The 20,281-nt window shown below is 35.9% G+C and overlaps 1 protein-coding gene across 1 annotated transcript in view; it reads right to left on the bottom strand.

Annotated features, from left to right (window-relative positions):
* The window catches only part of LOC129241240 (cell adhesion molecule Dscam2-like), a 308,387-nt gene that overhangs the window by 167,905 nt on the left and 120,201 nt on the right, over positions 1–20,281 (bottom strand). The window contains exon 6 of the mRNA XM_054877467.1: positions 3,221–3,669. Within this exon, the coding sequence (XP_054733442.1) occupies positions 3,221–3,669 (449 nt within the window). The remainder of the gene's footprint in view (positions 1–3,220; positions 3,670–20,281) is intronic.

Below are 20,281 nucleotides of genomic sequence, written 5' to 3'. Positions count from 1 at the left end.
TGAAGGTTTGCCATTCTCTACCTAGGGGTAACCGCTAATAGAAAAAACTTGTTCTGATTCATGTACGAAGATTCAAACCTGTCTCGGCTACGGCGGCCGCCTTTTTTTCATGCCTTACTTGATTCCCACATAAACCATAATGTAGTCTCGGTCGTGTAGCGATTTTCCGGCAATCTTATATTAGTTTCGGCGAGTTAATGGCCTGTTAGCTTCTTAAGCTCTTAGTACTCACTCTCACTGCCGTTTGCTTCTTTTTTAGCTTTTACTTCAATAAGTGCCCGTGTTAGAAATGAAAACACCATTTTTGAAATTTTTTTTTATAGTTTTCAACATAGTCCCCTTTTAGAAAGATACACTTCTCTAAACAATCGGACCATTTTTTTAACCCCTCCCAAAAATAGGATTTGTCGAACTCTGCAAAATACGCCTGTGCTCCTGCGTTTGAACAAAATTTTTTCCCCGCTAGCCATTTCTTCTTGTTAGAGAACAAGAAAGGACTTGGAGCTAAATCGGGTGAATACGGGAGTTCGGTAGCAGTTCATAACGCAATACACGCAGTTTAGCGGCGACAAGTCCGGATAAATGTGCTGGTGCGTTATCGTGTTGAAACAGCACCTTCTTTTTCGCCAAATGCGGCCGATTCTCCTTCCAGTGATCATTCGCCATTCGCGTGCCAAAAAATCGTCGCCATGACCTTTCCGGCCGATAGGACTGTCTTCGCCTTCTTTGGAACTGATTCACCGGGAGAAATCCTTTGCTTTCATTGTTGCTTAGCTTCTGGTGCGTAATGATGAATCCAAGTTTGATCAACGGTGACAACTCGGTGCAAATATTTCTGCGGATTACGCTTAAATTGCTTTAAATACTGCTTCGAAGTTAACAGCCGCATACGCTTGTTATAGCTTGTGGGTAATCACGGCACCTATTTGCCGGCCATTTTTTCATCACCAACTTAGCATGTCAAATATTAATTGCCGTTCCAATCGACACACCTATGGCCTCTGCTACATCGCGTACTTCCGTTCGTCGATCATGTCGTAGACTTTTAAAATGATTTCCTCGGTAACCTCATCCTACTCACCCAGCGTCCTGGTCGCTTCTCATCAAAAAAGGATGTTCGCCCACGTTTCAATTCGTTGAACCAATATCTAACAGTGGCCATAGATGGCGAAGCGTCTCCATAGACAACATCCAACTTTGCTTTTATTTACACGCTTTTTTCCTAGCGAAAATCACGAAAATATCTTACTCGAATAGCTGTCAAATCCAAACTAACCTACCAATCAGTCTGAAATTTGTTTTTCTGTCGTTTAATAGATGGCAGCACACGATGCTAACACCAACTTCCCTGAGGAACTCCCTCTGTCATCAAACACGGGCACTTATTCAACCGCCCTCGTATATAAGTGCGACGTATTAAACTGCTTGACACTCTTCTTAATGCAAATTTTTTCCTTTATTTCTGGGTTATTACCAATTTCTTCTTCCTGTATATGGCATTTGCAGCTTTATTTTTGTAGAAAAAACCATGAGTTGGACTAATTCGTCTTCTCTATAAAATGTCCGGATGCACTACTTTTGAGGAGGTGTTTAGATCCATTCGATAGTAATGGTGTTTTAACAGAAAACTAATTTTTGCAGTGATCTATGTATTTGCTACAGATACATGACGGCTGGTAGCTCGGCTTTTTAATGAACAAACGTTACAAATTTTGCTATTTAGGTTTAATTTTTCACCTTAAGATGTCCAAAAATGGGTGTCCACCCAGAGGATACTTGACCGAAGAAGGAAGTTGTGAGTTGGTTCAATCATATACAAAAGAATTATATCCCATTCTATATATTACATGGAATGATTGTCAAAAATTTACTTATATAACTTCATAAGAAAAAAATCAAATTTACAAATTTTTACCACATCTGAACAGAAAATCCTCAGCAGTGATTTATACTACCGGGTAAAGTAAATTACTCCATCTCAGTTTATTCTCTCCAGTCCAGTGTTCCGGGATCAATTAAGTTTAGGTTTGTTGTATTTTGCAGTAGATATTATCTGTTGTACAGGCTGCAATGTGGATCTTTTTTTTCTCCTTGTTCACTCCTCTCGGGAGCATAGGACCTCGACAAGACTCTTCCATCATACACGGTTCTGTGCTGTTGTTTTTTGCATTGTTCCATGCTTTGCTTAGCTTGCAGTTGACATCATCATCTGCTCGACCACCTGCCGTGATGATGCAGCCGAGGTAGCAGATGCTTCCAAAGAATTCCACCGGGCATCTGTCAACTAATATCTGCCATGCGTTATTGTGGTTGACTCTCATAGCCTTGCTTTTGGGGATGTTGACCTGCAGTCCGACAGTGCGTGCCAGCCCGACTAGTTTGTCCGCCTTCGCTTGCATGTCAAAGAGCTTGAGAGAAAGGAGACAGATGCCATCGGCGAAGTCCAGGCCCTCAAGATGTGTGACTCATGACGTCATCAATAACGATGACGAAGAGAACGGGCCCCAGGGGACAACCTTACCTTGCCAATGTGGATCTTGAGCTAATAACCAAACTAGTACAAAGCATTAAACATTTTTATTTCAGTCAGTTAAGAAGATTTTTTGCAAACAACCCCAATATTTAAACCTGAACGTGCTCTAGTTTGGGTTTTCCTCAATTTCGGGATCTTCGGTTAATATTTTATAAACTTCGCTTTCATACCTAGCAACACACATACATTCACATACTCATCCACTTTCAATATTTATGGGAATTAATACCGTTGGAATATAATTATTTCCAATTCATTATTGAATATCTATGCCTGAGGCATTCGGGCGAAACGGAAATGAGAACATTTTCTGTGGTCATTACACATACAAAATTTAATAATTTCCGTTTAAGTTGATGTTTATTTGTATGTGTGTGAGTATTTAATAACTACAATAAGCCGGAAATTGAGCAGAAACCTTTTATTCTCCAGAGTTGAATGCATGGCTTTCACCACAAATCAGACCAAATGTAAAGCAATTATTGTTGGGCGTTATTGGAGAAACATAAATTCCAAGCAAATAGTAAAGAGAACATAACCAAACGAACATGAAAACTGCAAAGCGATTCATTCCAGTTAATATTTCTGAGCCTAACAATGTGTGGTTTAAATAAGAGAGATTATCAAGCAAGTTAATTGCGTTTAAATGTAATAATAATTATTTAGTACATTTTTTGTTGCTCTTACCTCCCAACTGCAATTCCGCTGTCGCCTGAAAGGTGTCGCCCTCAGGTCGCCGCACCACACATTGATACATGCCACGATTTTCACGACTCACTCGTGTCACCATCAATGTATCCTCTATGCGACCTGATGATGGCAATTGTCGTCCATCTTTGTACCAAAGAATATTCTGCATACCCACCGGACTCCCATTGCTCGTAACAATGCAACGAAATTCCGCATTGCCGCCCATGTGTACACTCAGCGTATTTGGTGAGATCTCTACTTGTATAGGCGCGGCCACTGTGAGACGTAATTCAGCGCTCGCTTCTCCGCCCACATTGCTAGCCGTACATTTGTATACACCAGAATCTTCACTCGTTACCGCTTCGATGGCCAATATCGGACCAAGTAGACGCACGCGTGGGCCACTGAGCACGGGTAATGGACCAGGACCGTTGTGTGTATACCAGCTAAAATATGCAACAAATTGTGGAAAAGTATAAGAATAATTTAGCAACTATTAAATAATAAATGTATTTATTTTTAAGTAGCTTAAATGGGTTTATGTTAATTAATCTTTTTTTGTGCTGGCGAAGTGCTTTGAATTATTTCATCCAAAAGCATTAATTGGCGATATTGTGAAAAAAAATACATATACAATCTGTGTCAGAAAAAAAGAACAGCGATAATTCATGAAGTATAAAAAAAATATATTTAAAAGTTTTTTCCATAAAAGTATGTACAAAACTACGAGTCGTAATTACTCAATATGCCGTAGTCTTAATCGTTGTCGAGTATAGCTTGACATCTCCTCGGCATGCTTTGAAGCTTTTCTGCGTAACTCGTCGACAAAGAGGACCAGATTTTGCACGCACGAATTGCTTTAAATCGTGGACTGGCTTTGCGCAAAGATGCGCTTTCATAATTCTCCACATATTTTCAATGGGTTTGGCGTCTGAAGGCTGGGAAGAAGAAGTCTTGGAATGACTTTTCTTTTGTTTTTTCTCAATGTGTTTTTCTGAGAGCAGTGGTTCTGATGATGTGGGACGGTAGGATATGTTCGATGGTGTTGATACTCACATCTATTCCCTTTTTAGCGCAAGAACTGATTGTGCTTGGCGTAGTCACAAAGAAGGGTCCCGCTTAAAAATTTGGACGATCTCTTTATCCTATTTTTTGCCGTCACTCCCTTCAAGCCGCGTTCGGAAAAGTCATCAACATTTATGTACACTTTATACCGCTGATTCCACATCACAACAAACTTTTTTGATTTTTTAATCACTTTTGCAGCCGTGGCCCTTTCGAATGCGTGCATGAAAATGCCGCCTCAAAAAAACGTTTCGAAGGACACTAACTTGAGTTAGCACTGGCGTTATAGCTTTTGAGTGGGACTATTATGCAGCAAGAAGCAGAACGAAATATATCTTGAAGTTGCAAGAACAAAACCAGTTATTTTCTTCTAATTTTTAAAGAAAATTAGCCACAGATAACTTTCAAAATTGGACAAATGTGAAATAGGCAAAATTCGAAAAATCTCTAAAATAACTAAAAATTCTAGCCGCTACTTAAGATATTTAAAGATGTCTGATGAAACCAAAGCTCAGCTTGTCCAATCTCAAAGCCAAATACAATACCGAAGCCAAAAACGAACATGAAAAGTGTACTCTTTTAAAACGGAAAAATATTGGCATTGCATTTATTACCGAGCATCACTTGAGAGCAGTGGCTTGTTGTAAGTATTTGAAACTTTCACAGATTTCTGAGCATACTGTCTATTCTATTCCACTATTCATGAAAATTATAAGAAAAGAATTTAAAATTGTCAAACAGAAAATTTTTTAAAAAGTATTTTTTGTACTCAAAAACTAAAAAACGTCAAAAAGAGCATTAGGTATTTAACCTTAAAGAACTCTTTACTATAATTTTCAACAGTGAACAAATATCAAAATAATAAAATTATTTTTAAAATTTTTTCAGTTTGCTTCGTATTGCAAATAAACTCGTACAAATGAACTAATTTGCAGAAAAATGTACGGCAATGTTCAAAATACTTGTACCACTTGACACGCAATCACTCATAAACAAGATGCACAGTTATGGAATCATTTTATATTGAGTTAAAGATCAGTGGCATACAGATTTCTTACTAGAAGATTTCAAAATAAATTTCCACAATTTGAAAGCGTTGTTCTGGCGTTAAACGATCACTTGCCAACAGAAATCTTAACACAGTTTTCAGTTTTCAACTGCTAAGCCATAGTTATCGATATTGAAGCTCTCATGTGGCAAAAAAAAAAACACCCGACATAATAATAGGACTATGAATAAGTTCGTGCAGTTTTACAACAGATGGCGTAACTTGATTATTATTCCATCGATCCACATTTCCAAACATTCATTGGAGAGCTACTGTCGTAAGGCACAAACGTCAGTATAAGTTTTTTATTTGAAGCGTAAACAACAATATTTTTACCACACTTGAAAATGTCGAATTTCGTGCCAAATAATGTGTTTTTGCGGGGAATTCTTCTTCATTATTTTAATATGAAGAAAAAAGCAGCCGAAAGTCATCGTATCTTGGTGGAAGTTTATGGTGAGCATGCTCTAGCTGAGCGAACGTGCCAGAAGTGGTTTGCACGCTTTAAAAGTGGTGATTTTGGCTTGGAAGACGAAGAACGCGAGGGTGCGCCGCCAAAGTTCATGGATACCGAATTGGAGGAATTGCTCGATCAAGATCCGGCTCAAACGCAAGAAGAGGTTGCAAAAACTTTGGGAGTTGATCAATCAACCATTTCCAAACGTTTAAAAGCCATGGGAATGATCCGAAAGGTAGGCCATTGGGTGCCGTATGAATTGAAGCCAAGAGACGTTGAACGCCGTTTTATGGCATGCGAACAACTGCTTCAACGGCACAAAAGAAAGGGTTTTTTGCATCGAATTGTGACTGGCGATGAAAAGTGGGTCCATTACGACAATCCAAAACGTCGGGCAACGTATGGATACCCTGGCCATGCTTCAACATCGACGTCGGCGCAGAATATTCATGGCCTGAAGGTTATGCTGTGTATCTGGTGGGACCAGCTGGGTGTTGTGTATTATGAGCTACTGAAACCGAATGAAACGATTACGGGGGATGTCTACCGACGACAATTGATGCGTTTGAGCCGAGCACTGCGAGAAAAACGGCCGCAATACGCCGATAGACACGACAAAGTTATTTTGCAACATGACAATGCTCGGCCACATGTTGCACAAGTGGTCAAAACATACTTAGAAACGCTCAAATGGGATGTCCTACCCCACCCGCCGTATAGTCCAGACCTTGCGCCATCCGATTACTATCTCTTCCGATCGATGCAACATGGCCTGGCTGACCAGCACTTCCGTAATTACGATGAAGTCAAAAAATGGATCGATTCGTGGATTGCGGCAAAACCGACCGAATTTTTCACAAAGGGAATCCGTGAATTGCCAGAAAGATGGGAAAAAGTAGTAGTAAGCGATGGACAATACTTTGAATATTAAATTTGTAGCCATTTTACGGCAATAAAGTTTCAAATTTCGAAAAAAAACCGCACGAACTTATTCATAGTCCTATATAAAAGCATAGCCTTTAACCTTTATCCACAGATAATTCAGAGTCCTTAAGTGCAGTGCACTTCAAATATGTCTTAAGGGCATCTAACACTGCCTGAGATACTGAATAGAGAATCACCGTTGTATTCATATCAAATGGCACTTAAAACGCTTATTTCGATAGCTGTACTGTATATTTATGCCTTGTATTGGTGAAATTCTAAAATTCTCAATTAAATTTTGTTCCGTCAAAAATATTTTGGTTTTGATGTTACTAATACTCAGACAATTCCTTTTGGTATGATAATATAAGACTACCCGAAATGTGAAGAATAAAAAGTTACTTCAATGTTCCATCTCGAGCTTTTTGATGTATTTCCGTGTAAAATCTGCTTTCGATTAGCCTAATACGATCTCGCTAATTCGTTTGATTTTCAAACTGCGACTTTTGATTTCCGCTACGAAATTCAGTTAAGAGGTCATTGTTAATATGCGATCGATTTTTTTTGCAAACCTCTCTCTTTTAAGTTTTAACCGTAATTTTTTTTTTTTTAACTTTGAATATCTACTCCCTCTAGCTGAAAGTGAGTCGGTGTACGTTTCAGAGGACGTTCCCCCTATAGTCGGTTCTACGTTACCGGAGTGACCTGAATTTATATCCGGCCAAGAACTGTCACTGCAGCAGCATTCCCCGTACATGCGAAGGGTCGCTGCTGCAACAACAATGTTCCAGATGGAAGTAATTTTTTCTAGAGGTAGAGGCTTTTTACATTCACGCGCATTTATATTTCCCTAGTATCCCACTTAAGAGTGTGTTTATTTCAACTCGTATTTTACCGTTTCACATCTTCAAGCTTTTGATGAAAATGCTGTCATGTGTGAAAAAGGTTGTCAGTATTCATCAATCTAGAAATATTAATGTTGTCATAGCTGGACAAACTCACTTATGCAAATGTAAGTGTGAATTTGCGAATTGCTTGTATCTAAATGTTGACGTTTAATACAGACGCTGCTGCCAACATAAAAACTATGCCGGTGTTGCAATTGCGGCGGAAATTAAAATATAGGGTTTTTCAGTAAGAGCGCTTTGACTTTTGAACTTTTTTGAATAAAACACAAACGGTTTGACTTTTTTAACTAATTTTTTTTTATTATCGAGTTTGAAGACACACATTTAAGTATGAAATTCGATTTCTTTTGCATGACCACCGCGTGCACGTTTTACGAAGTCCAATCGTTGAACCCAATTTTCGACCACTCTTTTCCATAAATCGGCCGAAATTCCAGCAATTTCGCGTTCAATATTGGCTCTGAGCTCACAAATCGTCGCCGGCTTGTTACTGTAGACCAATGACTTCACATAACCCCAAAACGGAACGGCTTGTTAAATGGACCGTAAAATGGCCGTAATGCTCTTAAAGTAGCAGCAACAGAACAATTATTTTCATAAAAAATTTGCACGATTTGCAATCGTTGCTCAAGTGTGTAGCGTTCCATGATGAAATGTGTACTAATGAAGTTTACAAATGACAAGCGAAAAATAAAAAATATTGCGTCGTTCGCCCTCCCTATCGGAAAAAAGTTGAAGCGCACCTATTGAATAACCCTATATATATAAAGGGTGGTTAAATTTTAAGGGCCGATGTTGAATGTAAACCACACCTAAACATCAAGCTTTTTCTGCATTCCATTTCACATTTTTTAATTTCAGACTAACTCAATTTGAATCGTGAAAAGATACACAATCGAGCAAGGCATTAAAGTTATTCAGGCTTATTATGAAAACGGGCGTTCAAATCGAAATGCATATCGCGCACTTCATTGACAGTGATGAGGCACATTTTCACCTCAGTGGATTCGTCAATAAGCAGAATTGACGCATTTGGGCGAATAATAATCCAAGAGTGATTGCCGGAAAACCAATGCACTCACAAATAGTGACTGTTTGGTGCGGTTTATGGGCCGGCGGCATCATTGGACCGTATTTTTTCCAAAATGAGGCCGGTCAGGCAGTTACTGTGAATAGTGTGCGCCATCGTGAGATGATAACGAACCTTGGCCCGAATTGGAAGATATGAATGTGGACGATATGTGGTTTCAACAGGACGGTGCCACTTGTCACACAGCTAACGAAACAATGGCTCTTTTGCGCGAAAAATTTGATGGCCGAATAATCTCATGTCGCGGCGATGTCAATTGGCCGCCAAGATCATGTGACTTGACACCGTTGGACTTCTTTCTTTGGCGTTATTTGAAAGAAAAGGTGTAAAAAAATTGTATTTTATTTGAACAGGGCGATGGATTCCGTGAAAATTTTTTTGCTTATTTCATGCATATTTGTGTATTAAAGTTTTGAAAATACACGCCTCTTATACCCCTACGAAACAGTGTAGGAAATCCTCTATCAGTTTTCGGCTTTTTCTGTTGAGTATACTCAAATCGAGCGGGGCGGATTGTCCAATACAAGTATGATGTACTCGGCTAGAAACCTCTTGATTATCATTGCACAGAGAGCTGGCACATTGTTGTATTTACCATACACAGATCAATTCGGATTCGATCGAATTCGTTAATTACGACTGATTCGCCAATAAAAACGGGAGATATTGATTTACGCTAAGCAGCTGATGGTCGCTGATGCTCGACACTTTATTTGTAAAGGGTTTTTCAATTGGCGCGAATCGATTTTGGCGCCCTGTGGCAGCCATTTTGTTTTGATGACATCTGTCAAATCTTTTGTTTATTATTCAGTTGCTTATGCCAAATCATCATGGCAAGTTACACGATTGAACAGCACGTTCAAATGATAAAACTTTATTATCAAAATGAGTGCTCATTAACGCAAACGTTGCGCGCATTGCGCCCATTTTTCGGTACACGTGGTGGCCCTTCTAATTTCTTATGGCCCATATTGAACCATATGGACCTAGACGACATGTGGTTCCAGCAGAACGGCGCTACGTACCACACAGCAAACGCCATTTTATTCCATTTCAACATCTACCCGCCCTTATTGAAAAACCCTTTATAATTGACGGTATTGCCATTTTCAGGCACACAATCAGGATTTTTGTTTTGAATAAACTTCTATAAATGTTCTAAAAAATGAATAACACAACAAAAATACAACAAAACTCTTTTTATGAAAACAAACAGTCAAATCGCAATGGAACAAATGAAGACATTTAGTCACATAAAATTTTAATGTCAGCTTTTTACCAATTTTTTTGTAACATTTTTTCCCCATTTTGGGAATTTTAGTCTTTATAGAAGCAAAGGTGGGCTGACCCATTCAACCACTCTTATGAAATCGTACTAAGAAGTTCTCTCAGTTGAATAAGGTCAATAATTTAGTTATGTTCCAAGAAATGTGATTTACAAAAATACAAAAATTGAATACCACCCCCTATTTGTTGCACTGATAGCCACATCTGAAACTTTATCAGAAATAAGTGAGGAAGTACGACAATTCCGATAAGACCGCCAACAAATATTTCTTGAAAAAGAGGTTGTCTGTAAAGTCGGTTTACTGACGATAGTTTAACGTGATAACGTCATAAGAAAATACTGATTGAATGGTTGCATTTTTCAAAAAAAAATTTTAATTTTATTTGTTTGATAGATATTTTGTATGGATATAGAGAATGAGTTAACATTAACATAACATAACACAACACAACATAACATAACATAACATAACATAACATAACATAACATAACATAACATAACATAACATAACATAACATAACATAACATAACATAACATAACATAACATAACATAACATAACATAACATAACATAACATAACATAACATAACATAACATAACATAACATAACATAACATAACATAACATAACATAACATAACATAACATAACATAACATAACATAACATAACATAACATAACATAACATAACATAACATAACATAACATAACATAACATAACATAACATAGCATAACATAACATAACATAACATAACATAACATAACATAACATAACATAACATAACATAACATAACATAACATAACATAACATAACATAACATAACATAACATAACATAACATAACATAACATAACATAACATAACATAACATAACATAACATAACATAACATAACATAACATAACATAACATAACATAACATAACATAACATAACATAACATAACATAACATAACATAACATAACATAACATAACATAACATAACATAACATAACATAACATAACATAACATAACATAACATAACATAACATAACATAACATAACATAACATAACATAACATAACATAACATAACATAACATAACATAACATAACATAACATAACATAACATAACATAACATAACATAACATAACATAACATAACATAACATAACATAACATAACATAACATAACATAACATAACATAACATAACATAACATAACATAACATAACATAACATAACATAACATAACATAACATAACATAACATAACATAACATAACATAACATAACATAACATAACATAACATAACATAACATAACATAACATAACATAACACAACATAACATAACATAACATAACATAACATAACATAATAACATAACATAACATAATATAACACAACAAATTACCCCGTATTAAAGCACTTATCAACAGCTTTCATTTGATACCCATATTGTACATACACAACCAAAGGTTACCCGGGTCCACGTTTTGACCTATATCTTGAGACCCTATCTACCAATAGGTATTCAAACTATACGGAAATCATATTCAATACCTACTTAACAATGTGTGTAAGTTTGGTTTAATTCGGTTCAAAGACACGGCGGGTCCACGTTTTGGCATATATTTCGAGACCCTAGTCATCAATAGGTATGAAAATTACCCCGTATTAAAGCACTTATCAACAGCTTTCATTTGATATCCATATTGTACAAACACATTCTAGGGTCCACGTTTTGCTCTCTATCTCGAGATCCTAGTCACGGAGCGGATGGAAATACTCTGAACTAAAGCATTCACCAACAGCTTCCATTTGATACCCATATCGTACATACACATCCGAAGGTTACCCGGGTCCACGTTTTGACCTATATCTCGAGGCCATATCCACCAATAGGTACCCAAACTATACGGAAACCATCTTCAATACCTCCTTAACAATGTGTGTAAGTTTGGTTTAATTCGGTGCAAAGACACGGCGGGTCCACGTTTTGGCATATATTTCCAGACCCTAGTCATCAATAGGTATGAAAATTACCCCGTATTAAAGCACTTATCAACAGCTTTCATTTGATACCCATATTGTACATACACATCCGAAGGTTACCCGGGTCCACGTTTTGACCTATATCTCGAGCCCTATTTCCAAAATAAAATATAATCCATGTTACTCGTGATGTAGCTTTCGAATGGTGAAAGAATTTTTAAAATCGGTCCAGTAGTTTTTGAGCCTATTCATTACAACCAAACAAACAAAGTTTTCCTCTTTATAATATTAGTATAGATATGGTAAATATTACCATACATTTTTTCCTTCATATATAATAAAAAAATAATAATAATAACATTAAAACAACAGGTATTATTAACAAACTTGGTTTTATTTTAAATTCTTCAAGTAAATCAAATTAATAATAATCAATAAGAAGGCATATGCCAATACAAATACGTGAATTTATATATGTACATATGCGCATATACATACATATATACGCTCACTTAAGTAGGGGAGAGCAAGATGTCGAACGTTGCCGTTCGTTTGCTTTGTTTGCTTTGTCGTTCCTTCCGCGCTTTCGCTTGCAGTTCATTCAATGCAATGAGCAAGGTAACTACATATGAGCAAGGTAACACTAATATGAGCAAGGTAACACTAATGAGCAAGGTAACACTAAAGAGCAAGGTAACACTAATGAGCAAGGTAACTACATATGAGCAAGGTAACACTAATATGAGCAAGGTAACTACATATGAGCAAGGTAACACTAATGAGCAAGGTAACGACACATTTTTTCGTGCGTGCAGCCTGTTAAATCGAATTATAAGACGTTATCACGCAGTAAACGCAGGGTGTGTGAAGACGAAAACGATGTTAAGCGCTAGAAGGTGAATCAATCCCTAGAGCGCATGAGGTTTTAAAATACATCTAAAATATTTTGAAAGAGGAAAAACAGCAAAACTAAACTTTGTACGACAACAATTCATCGGAAACTTTAAAAACATGATTAAAATAGTTTGCAGCCTGCTAAGAGCTATTTTTGGTAACGAAATGCTTTGCACCAAAATATATCCAATAGGCGAAGCAAAACATTCACTAGACTGCACTAGAAAAATAATTTTCTGAACGTTCTATCATTTGATGTTTCATGTCACAGTTCACAGTTGGTTTCGCACTTAGGTCTACCGATTGGTTGTCACGCATAAACACACTCGGTTATAAAACCGAAAGTATCTTCATTTGTTTCATTTTTCTTCATTTGTGGAACAACATCATGGTGCACACAACAAATTGGAGAAGGAGCTTGACCAAATACCAAATAGGTGAAATCCGGATACTCGAAAATCAACATAATGGTTGCACATCTGAACCTGCATATATCCACTTAAAGGCCCCGCCTCATTTCAAATGGTGTCGTTTGGGTGTTTCTTTAAAAGTGCGTAAAACAAAAACGAAAAAAAAAATTTTAAGGGAAGGAAAAAAGATTTTTTTTTGTTTTCATTATATTTAATTTTTTGATCCATTGTTAAAAAATAAAAAATATTTTGGCCATACGAGTTTCGTTCAAAAAGTTGTCAGCCTTCAAAAATTGCCTTTAGATGGACAATGGACACAGATATAGTCGGTTCTGCTGAACCGATTTTGATCGAATAAAATTGAAATGACGTAAAATTCATGTCGTTATCGTGTGAACTACAATAATTCGTGAAAAAAAAAATTTTATATTTTTTTCGGACCTTTAAAGAAAAAAGGGTCAAAAAACGGTTTTTCATATTTGCTCGTCCGCCATTTTTTCAAATTTTATTTTATTTTTTTAGATCTTAGTTGACACGATAACGACATGAATTCTACGTCATTTCAATTTTATTTGATCAAAATCGGTTCAGCATTCATACTGAACGAGAACCTTTTGGTATTCTTGATTTCAGATACCCGCGAGTCTCGGAACCGTGTTGCGACATACTCGTACTTTTTTTAGGACCACTCAGAAGATTTAACAATGGGTCAAAAAATAAAATGCTGAAAGCAAAACTATAAAATTTGTTTCCGTTTTACATACTTTAAAGAAACACCAAAGAAAATACCATTTCAAATGAGGCGAGAGCCTTAAGGATGCATTTACAATTATAATATTTATAAATTTAAATTTAATGCAATAGAAAAAAATGTAATTTATTTATTAAACGAGTTCTAATAGCCATTTCTAAAGTATAATTTTTGCTGCTTGGAAGTTGACACTAATTTACGAAAGAAATATGTCCTCATTAAATCTTAATTTAGCACGAATTTCGAGAAGTCTGTAGTTTTATCACATTCGCTAATTATTTTATGATTGAACATTTTTCCACACACTCAATTAATCACAAAAAAAAGTCTATTAGATTCCAGCAAAATTCAACTGTAGCTGACCACTACACAAGTGTCCGAAGTTCTGTGTAGGCTACTGTACTTATATGTAAGTATACTCGTATATTAGTATAGGTATGTGGTTCAATCCGCCAAGAAAAAAATACATACAAGTAAAAGCTAAAGCAAAACAATAAATAAATTTTTGGGTGTATGTAATTTAGTGTTTCTCTGTTGCACCTTTCTCATTTCTCCATCCTTGATAAATGAAGTGTGTGAAAATGTTGAATTTTAAAATGCCATAGTCTCAGCACTCACCCCCGTTGGCATAAGCATTACAGAAATATAAAAAATGATTCACTCTGGAAAAGTGATAAATGACTCGTTGATGAAATTTAAAATGCAGAACGAAATGTGTGTTCAAAAGATAAATAAATTCCATGAATTTTTTCTTCGTCATATTTGTTTTTTTTCGGAAAAGTTCTAGGGACTGCTTAAGGTACTTAAAGAAAATTATGAATCCATATTTAATTTATTTTTCAATGTAGTTACCGTCAATACAACTTTTTACATTGCGAATAGAATGCGCCTATGCCTCTAAAAATAATTCTTTAGATTTCTCTGCAAAACGCTTTCCTACGACCGCTTTTATTTCAGTATTAGCCAAAAATCTTCGCCCTGCAACTATCAATATTAAATTTGAAAAAGTAACGGCACTAAACGGCAGGGCCGAGCTATAGAGTGTGTGGACATTTTCGGGAAATCACATAGCTTTTGACATCTTTCTCGCGACCTAAGTGGTATGCATAATGCAGAAACAGTACCTCAACTTCTCACGATTCTTCTATATGACTGTCTAATGTGATTGACCAAATAATTTATATTAGCAGTTTATTGTAGTTCCTTTAAGGAAAGTAATCAATTAGTAAAATGCTGTCGCTATCACAATAAAATTTGACCATCAGTTGCGATGCTGACTCTTTCGTTTTTAATTTCTTTGGTGGTTTATCTAGAATTTTTATCTACTTTAGCGACTTTTGTAGAGATTCTGTTCAAGTTACTGTGACAGCCTTTCAAAAAATTTTTACAACTATCCAATCCACGCTGCTGTCACGCGAAATCTACACACGCGCTATCTAATGTCCTTTTTATGTGCAAATATTCACAAAGTCATTCAAGCGTAAATCTTCAACCAATTTTAATTAATTCATTAATTAATTAATGCTACTCCGTAGTTCTTTCTCCATTGGCAACAATTTAATTCATCAACCCCCAGTACCAATTTTTGAACTTTTTGCACATTTTCCTCTATCACCACCGTCTCTGGACGACCCAAACGGGCGTCGCCTTCACAGTTCTCTCCTGCTTGTTGAAATAGCCGAAGACAAAAATGTTTGCTTTTATATATGTGGATGCAAAATTCTTAAGAACCAAAATGTTTTTGTTAATACGACTGTTAGTAATGCAGCTACCAAGGACATCTTTCTCTTCTCGACGGAGCCTAAGAGTGACTTGAGTGTTGAAAGTTAGGGACGCGATGTCCAGATACAAATATTTATTGGCTATTTATATCAGATTTATCAAACTTCCTGAAAATGGGCACTCGAATAGGAAGTTTAATCAATCTTATCAAGTTCCTACCAGAAGTAATAACTTCAGCGCAATAACTTCGGTGGCTGTTGTAGAGATAAATAAAATGAAATAAGATCCTTTTGACGTCCGAATGCCAGTGTGAAAGAGGCGTTCTGAATTTTTAGTAGACTACGTTTTTGCGCACTTGAAGAGCCTGAGTATAGTCGCATTGAATGAGTTTACTGGATTCGGAATTAAATGGTCTCAAAAATATTTCAAACATTTGAACTTTTTGTTGTCTACATTTCCACTCACTATATGAATTCGTTGCGTTAAATAATTATGGTACAGAGACTTATTTACAAGTTTTCGCAAATTATTTGCTTCCGTTTTATTTTATATATTTTTTTATGAAAATATAGTTCACGCGGCTACAAAAGCCATATGAATCCAAATTTCAAACTTAAAAAACAAAAGGCAACGAATCTTCGTTATATATTATTTTCACGCTTCTAAATCAGAAATAAAAATAATTGGAGTCTGCAGAATTTTTATCTAATAAAGTTTCGTTAGCAGCTAAAATTTTGATTTAATTTTTTTTTTGAAGTGAAAACTTCTTTAGAATCGTTGGGAGTGATTTGAGGAAAAGTGAAACGAAAAAGCGACCTCTTGGCTACGAAGCGTTATATTATATGTTGATATAAACGTAGCGACGAACTAAATAACTTTTATTTTTTCTTGTGATTCGAACCACGGATTTTGGATCGGAAGCTCACATTGCTAGTCGCTCGGCTACCGCGCCATGCTGTCGGTGCTGGCCTAAAAGTTATTTAGTTACGAAGCGTTATATTATATGTTGATATAAACGTAGCGACGAACTAAATAACTTTTAGGCCAGCACCGACAGCATGGCGCGGTAGCCGAGCGACTAGCATTGTGAGCTTCCGATCCAAAATCCTTGGTTCGAATCACAAGAAAAAATTTTTTTTTATACAGTTATTTTATTTTATTTTATGATATGTTTATGAGGAGCTTTTTTTCATGGCAGAAATACACTCGGTGTTTTGCCATTGCCTGCTGAGGGGTGAGCGCTATTAGAAAAATAGTTTTCCTTAATTTTGGTGTTTTCACCGAGATTCGAACTGACGTTCTCTCTGTGAATTCTGAATAGTAGTCACGCACCAACCCATTCGGCTACGGCGTTTGTTTAATTTTACTGATGCAAAAATGAGGGAAATTATTTGAATAAAGTTTGCTTACTGTTTACACATTTTCCAAAGGTGACGGAGAACCAAAAAGAAAGTCGATTTTCAAACAAATACGAGTGCATATGTGTAATTGTGTTAGAGTTTCGGTCACGCAGGTTTTGCTGGGGACGCTCATAATAGCAACCGCGTGTGTATTTTTATATTCGTAAATATTTTCATTTTTAAATATTTACCGCAATTATGCCGAAAAATAATGCAGAAAAGTGTCGTGAATATCGACAGAAAAAAAAATTAATAAATAGCATCACGGAATTCATTCACGAAAATTTAATAAAGTATACACCAGAAGTATCGCGGATACTTAGAAAAGATTACGATAAAGTTCCAATGATTTTAAGTGGCGATTTTAACGTAAATTTTGCATTGGACACAGCGGTTCCTTCAATTGACTTTCTCAATACAACATTCAATTTAAAAATGTGTAACAATCGCACTGAATCGACAACACGATCAAAAACAACAATTGACGCGGTATTTCAAAGATATGTTGACAACATCGAAACCAAAGCATTTGTATCATATTTTAGCTATCATAAGCCACTCGTATCATTTGTTGAAATTGAAAACATTGAGGATGAATAATAATAAAATGAAGAAAACAAAATATGAACTTTATAGCAATATTATAATGAACCTATAATTATCCCGCCCCTAATGCTGCTTTCGTCTCATTCTCTCTCAGTTTGTTTTACGGAAGGTTTCACTTCTATCGCGTCTAACCGTTAGACTGGTATTTTTTTTGTGTCTCGTGCATTTTCCCCTAATAACGAATGCTCGAAAATTGTTTTTATGAAGGAAAACAACTAATACCTTCAGCAGAAAAACTGTGTCGAAAACCAATGCAATGTTTGAGTTATTTAAAACTTACACTCAAATATGGCAAAATTCAGTGTGTTATAAAACTTTGATTCGGGTAATCTGAATAATTAGTGTGAAATTTGATTGATGACTATTAAAAATTCTTTTTTTAATGAGGACAAAGTTTAAAACTTGTTTTACTAGCAGAATTGATTATATTTTGCTAAAAAAATTATTAAAATTAAATAAAAAATAAACAAATTGTTAGTAGGTCTCTGCACTATAATTAAATAACGTAATGTATGCAGCTAAATGTTATATACACATTTAATGGGAATTTGACATGCGGGCATTAGTTCAGTGTGATTTTTTCTTCTGGACTTAAATTCATTGTCACACAACATCTCCATGAAGTGCTTGTCGATTTATAGTTGCACTTGTCACTGACAAATTTAAATTCCAGTCACTTCCGGCGAATGCAATTCACAGTCCTTTTAAGTATACAAATTGCATAAACGAATATAACTAAGTATGTATGCACATGCATATACATGTATATATAGATATACATATATATATGTATATATATATTACATAATATTGTGCTAGTATTTATATTTAGAATTATCACTGCAGTTAAACATATGGATGTACCTCGCAAGCTGTTATTTTGCCTTGCAGCTCAAGTAGTTAGTCTGCTATCTTTTTATATGGCAGCTAGAATGGTATTTTTAATATGGCCATCTCTGACAAAAAGTCAGTTACATTTTATGTATGCATCAGCCTCATACCAGTAAAGAAACTACTAAGCCCAGGCATCAGTGTTATACCAGTTATTAGACTAGTTTATATTGGACAACATTGACTTTAGCAAAGCTTCATTTTGTGCCTTCTTGAAACTTGTACTTTATATGCTTTATTATAATAATAAAAGAATACTTGTTTTGCATACACCTCCAATTGGTAATTTTACAACCGATAGAATTTGAGTCACTATGCAACTAATACGTCCATTGCCATCAAACACCAGTTAATGAATGTCAGAATGTTCGCTACGTAGTTTGGCTTTCACTGCAGGGATACGACAGAGTATTGCGCTTTTCTTGAGTTATGTATAGAAGAAGTAAAATCAACGCAACGGCAATGAAAAATAACAAGGCGTTTTAAAGCAGTGAAAAATGTTGAAAACGCAACGAAAAAACTTGAATTCTTAGACAAACAAATATGTATGAAAAAGAAAAGAAAAAGAAATATGTACATTCATGAAGCAGTTGTAAAACCCTGTGTGGATTTCTGCCATCTACGCTATAAACTTTAGATGTGCAAATGCGTTTGAATACGTTCGCTTGCATGTGCATATTTCCCTAATCTTAGCAACAGCAAATGGTGGCGACGACACTTTTGACACAAATTGATTATTTTCATAGCTAAACATATGCAAACATCCAAACTTTCGCACGCTTAAGCAAATAAACAAGCAGAGAAGTGAGTGGCTCGTTCCAAAACACAACAAACAGCAAATAGTGCAGCTACAAAATGAAGCAACATAAACAGACAAATGCAAGTAAGGCACTTCTAACAGGCAAAAGGATGTGCATGTTGCTCTTCGCCTGCAGACAGCAAAATAGCAGCACTGAAATCTTTGCCGTAGTAGCATGGCAATACAGGCAATACGGACTGTGAATGACAGCCAAAATAACGAGCAAAAGTACACAAGTCTGTAGAAGCGTTCAAACGTTCAAACCCAGTGAACAATTTCAGTGACAAAATTGATGATGGATCGATAGATTGATAAATATTACGCTTTAAGCTCTCTATAGTGAGTGCTAAGATGACTTCGATAGACGAAAGTTCAAAGCTTAATTTTAATTTACTCTATGCCCAGGCCGGACTTTTGCACAACATATTCTCGAACGTCTTATCATCTTCAAACAAGGTGCACATCTGTCTCAGTACTCAGCAAAATGCATGTAAAAATGCAGTTGATTGGGATCGGTTAGGGGAACAGTGAATAATCCAATGCAATCGCAGGCCAATACCTTAATGTTCTCTCTATCTACTTGGTGGATAATCAGTCCTACTTTACCTGTCCTTGGCATATCTCGTTCACCCGTACTCAGGAAGTCTACAAATGAATCAGATAAACAAATGTGAGTATCTGCAAAATAGCTTCTGCCGCATTGGCTAAAGTTACTAAAAAAACACATTTCAATTAGGATTGAGTCGTTAAAAATATAAGTAGAGCACACTAGTATTAATGCAATAGTTATACTATTATCTAAGTATCCTTTAGTATCAAATGACTTT

Source organism: Anastrepha obliqua, chromosome 3 (genome assembly GCF_027943255.1).
Source record: "Anastrepha obliqua isolate idAnaObli1 chromosome 3, idAnaObli1_1.0, whole genome shotgun sequence".
NCBI lineage: Eukaryota > Metazoa > Arthropoda > Insecta > Diptera > Tephritidae > Anastrepha > Anastrepha obliqua.
This window is presented reverse-complemented; position numbering and strand designations above follow the sequence as displayed.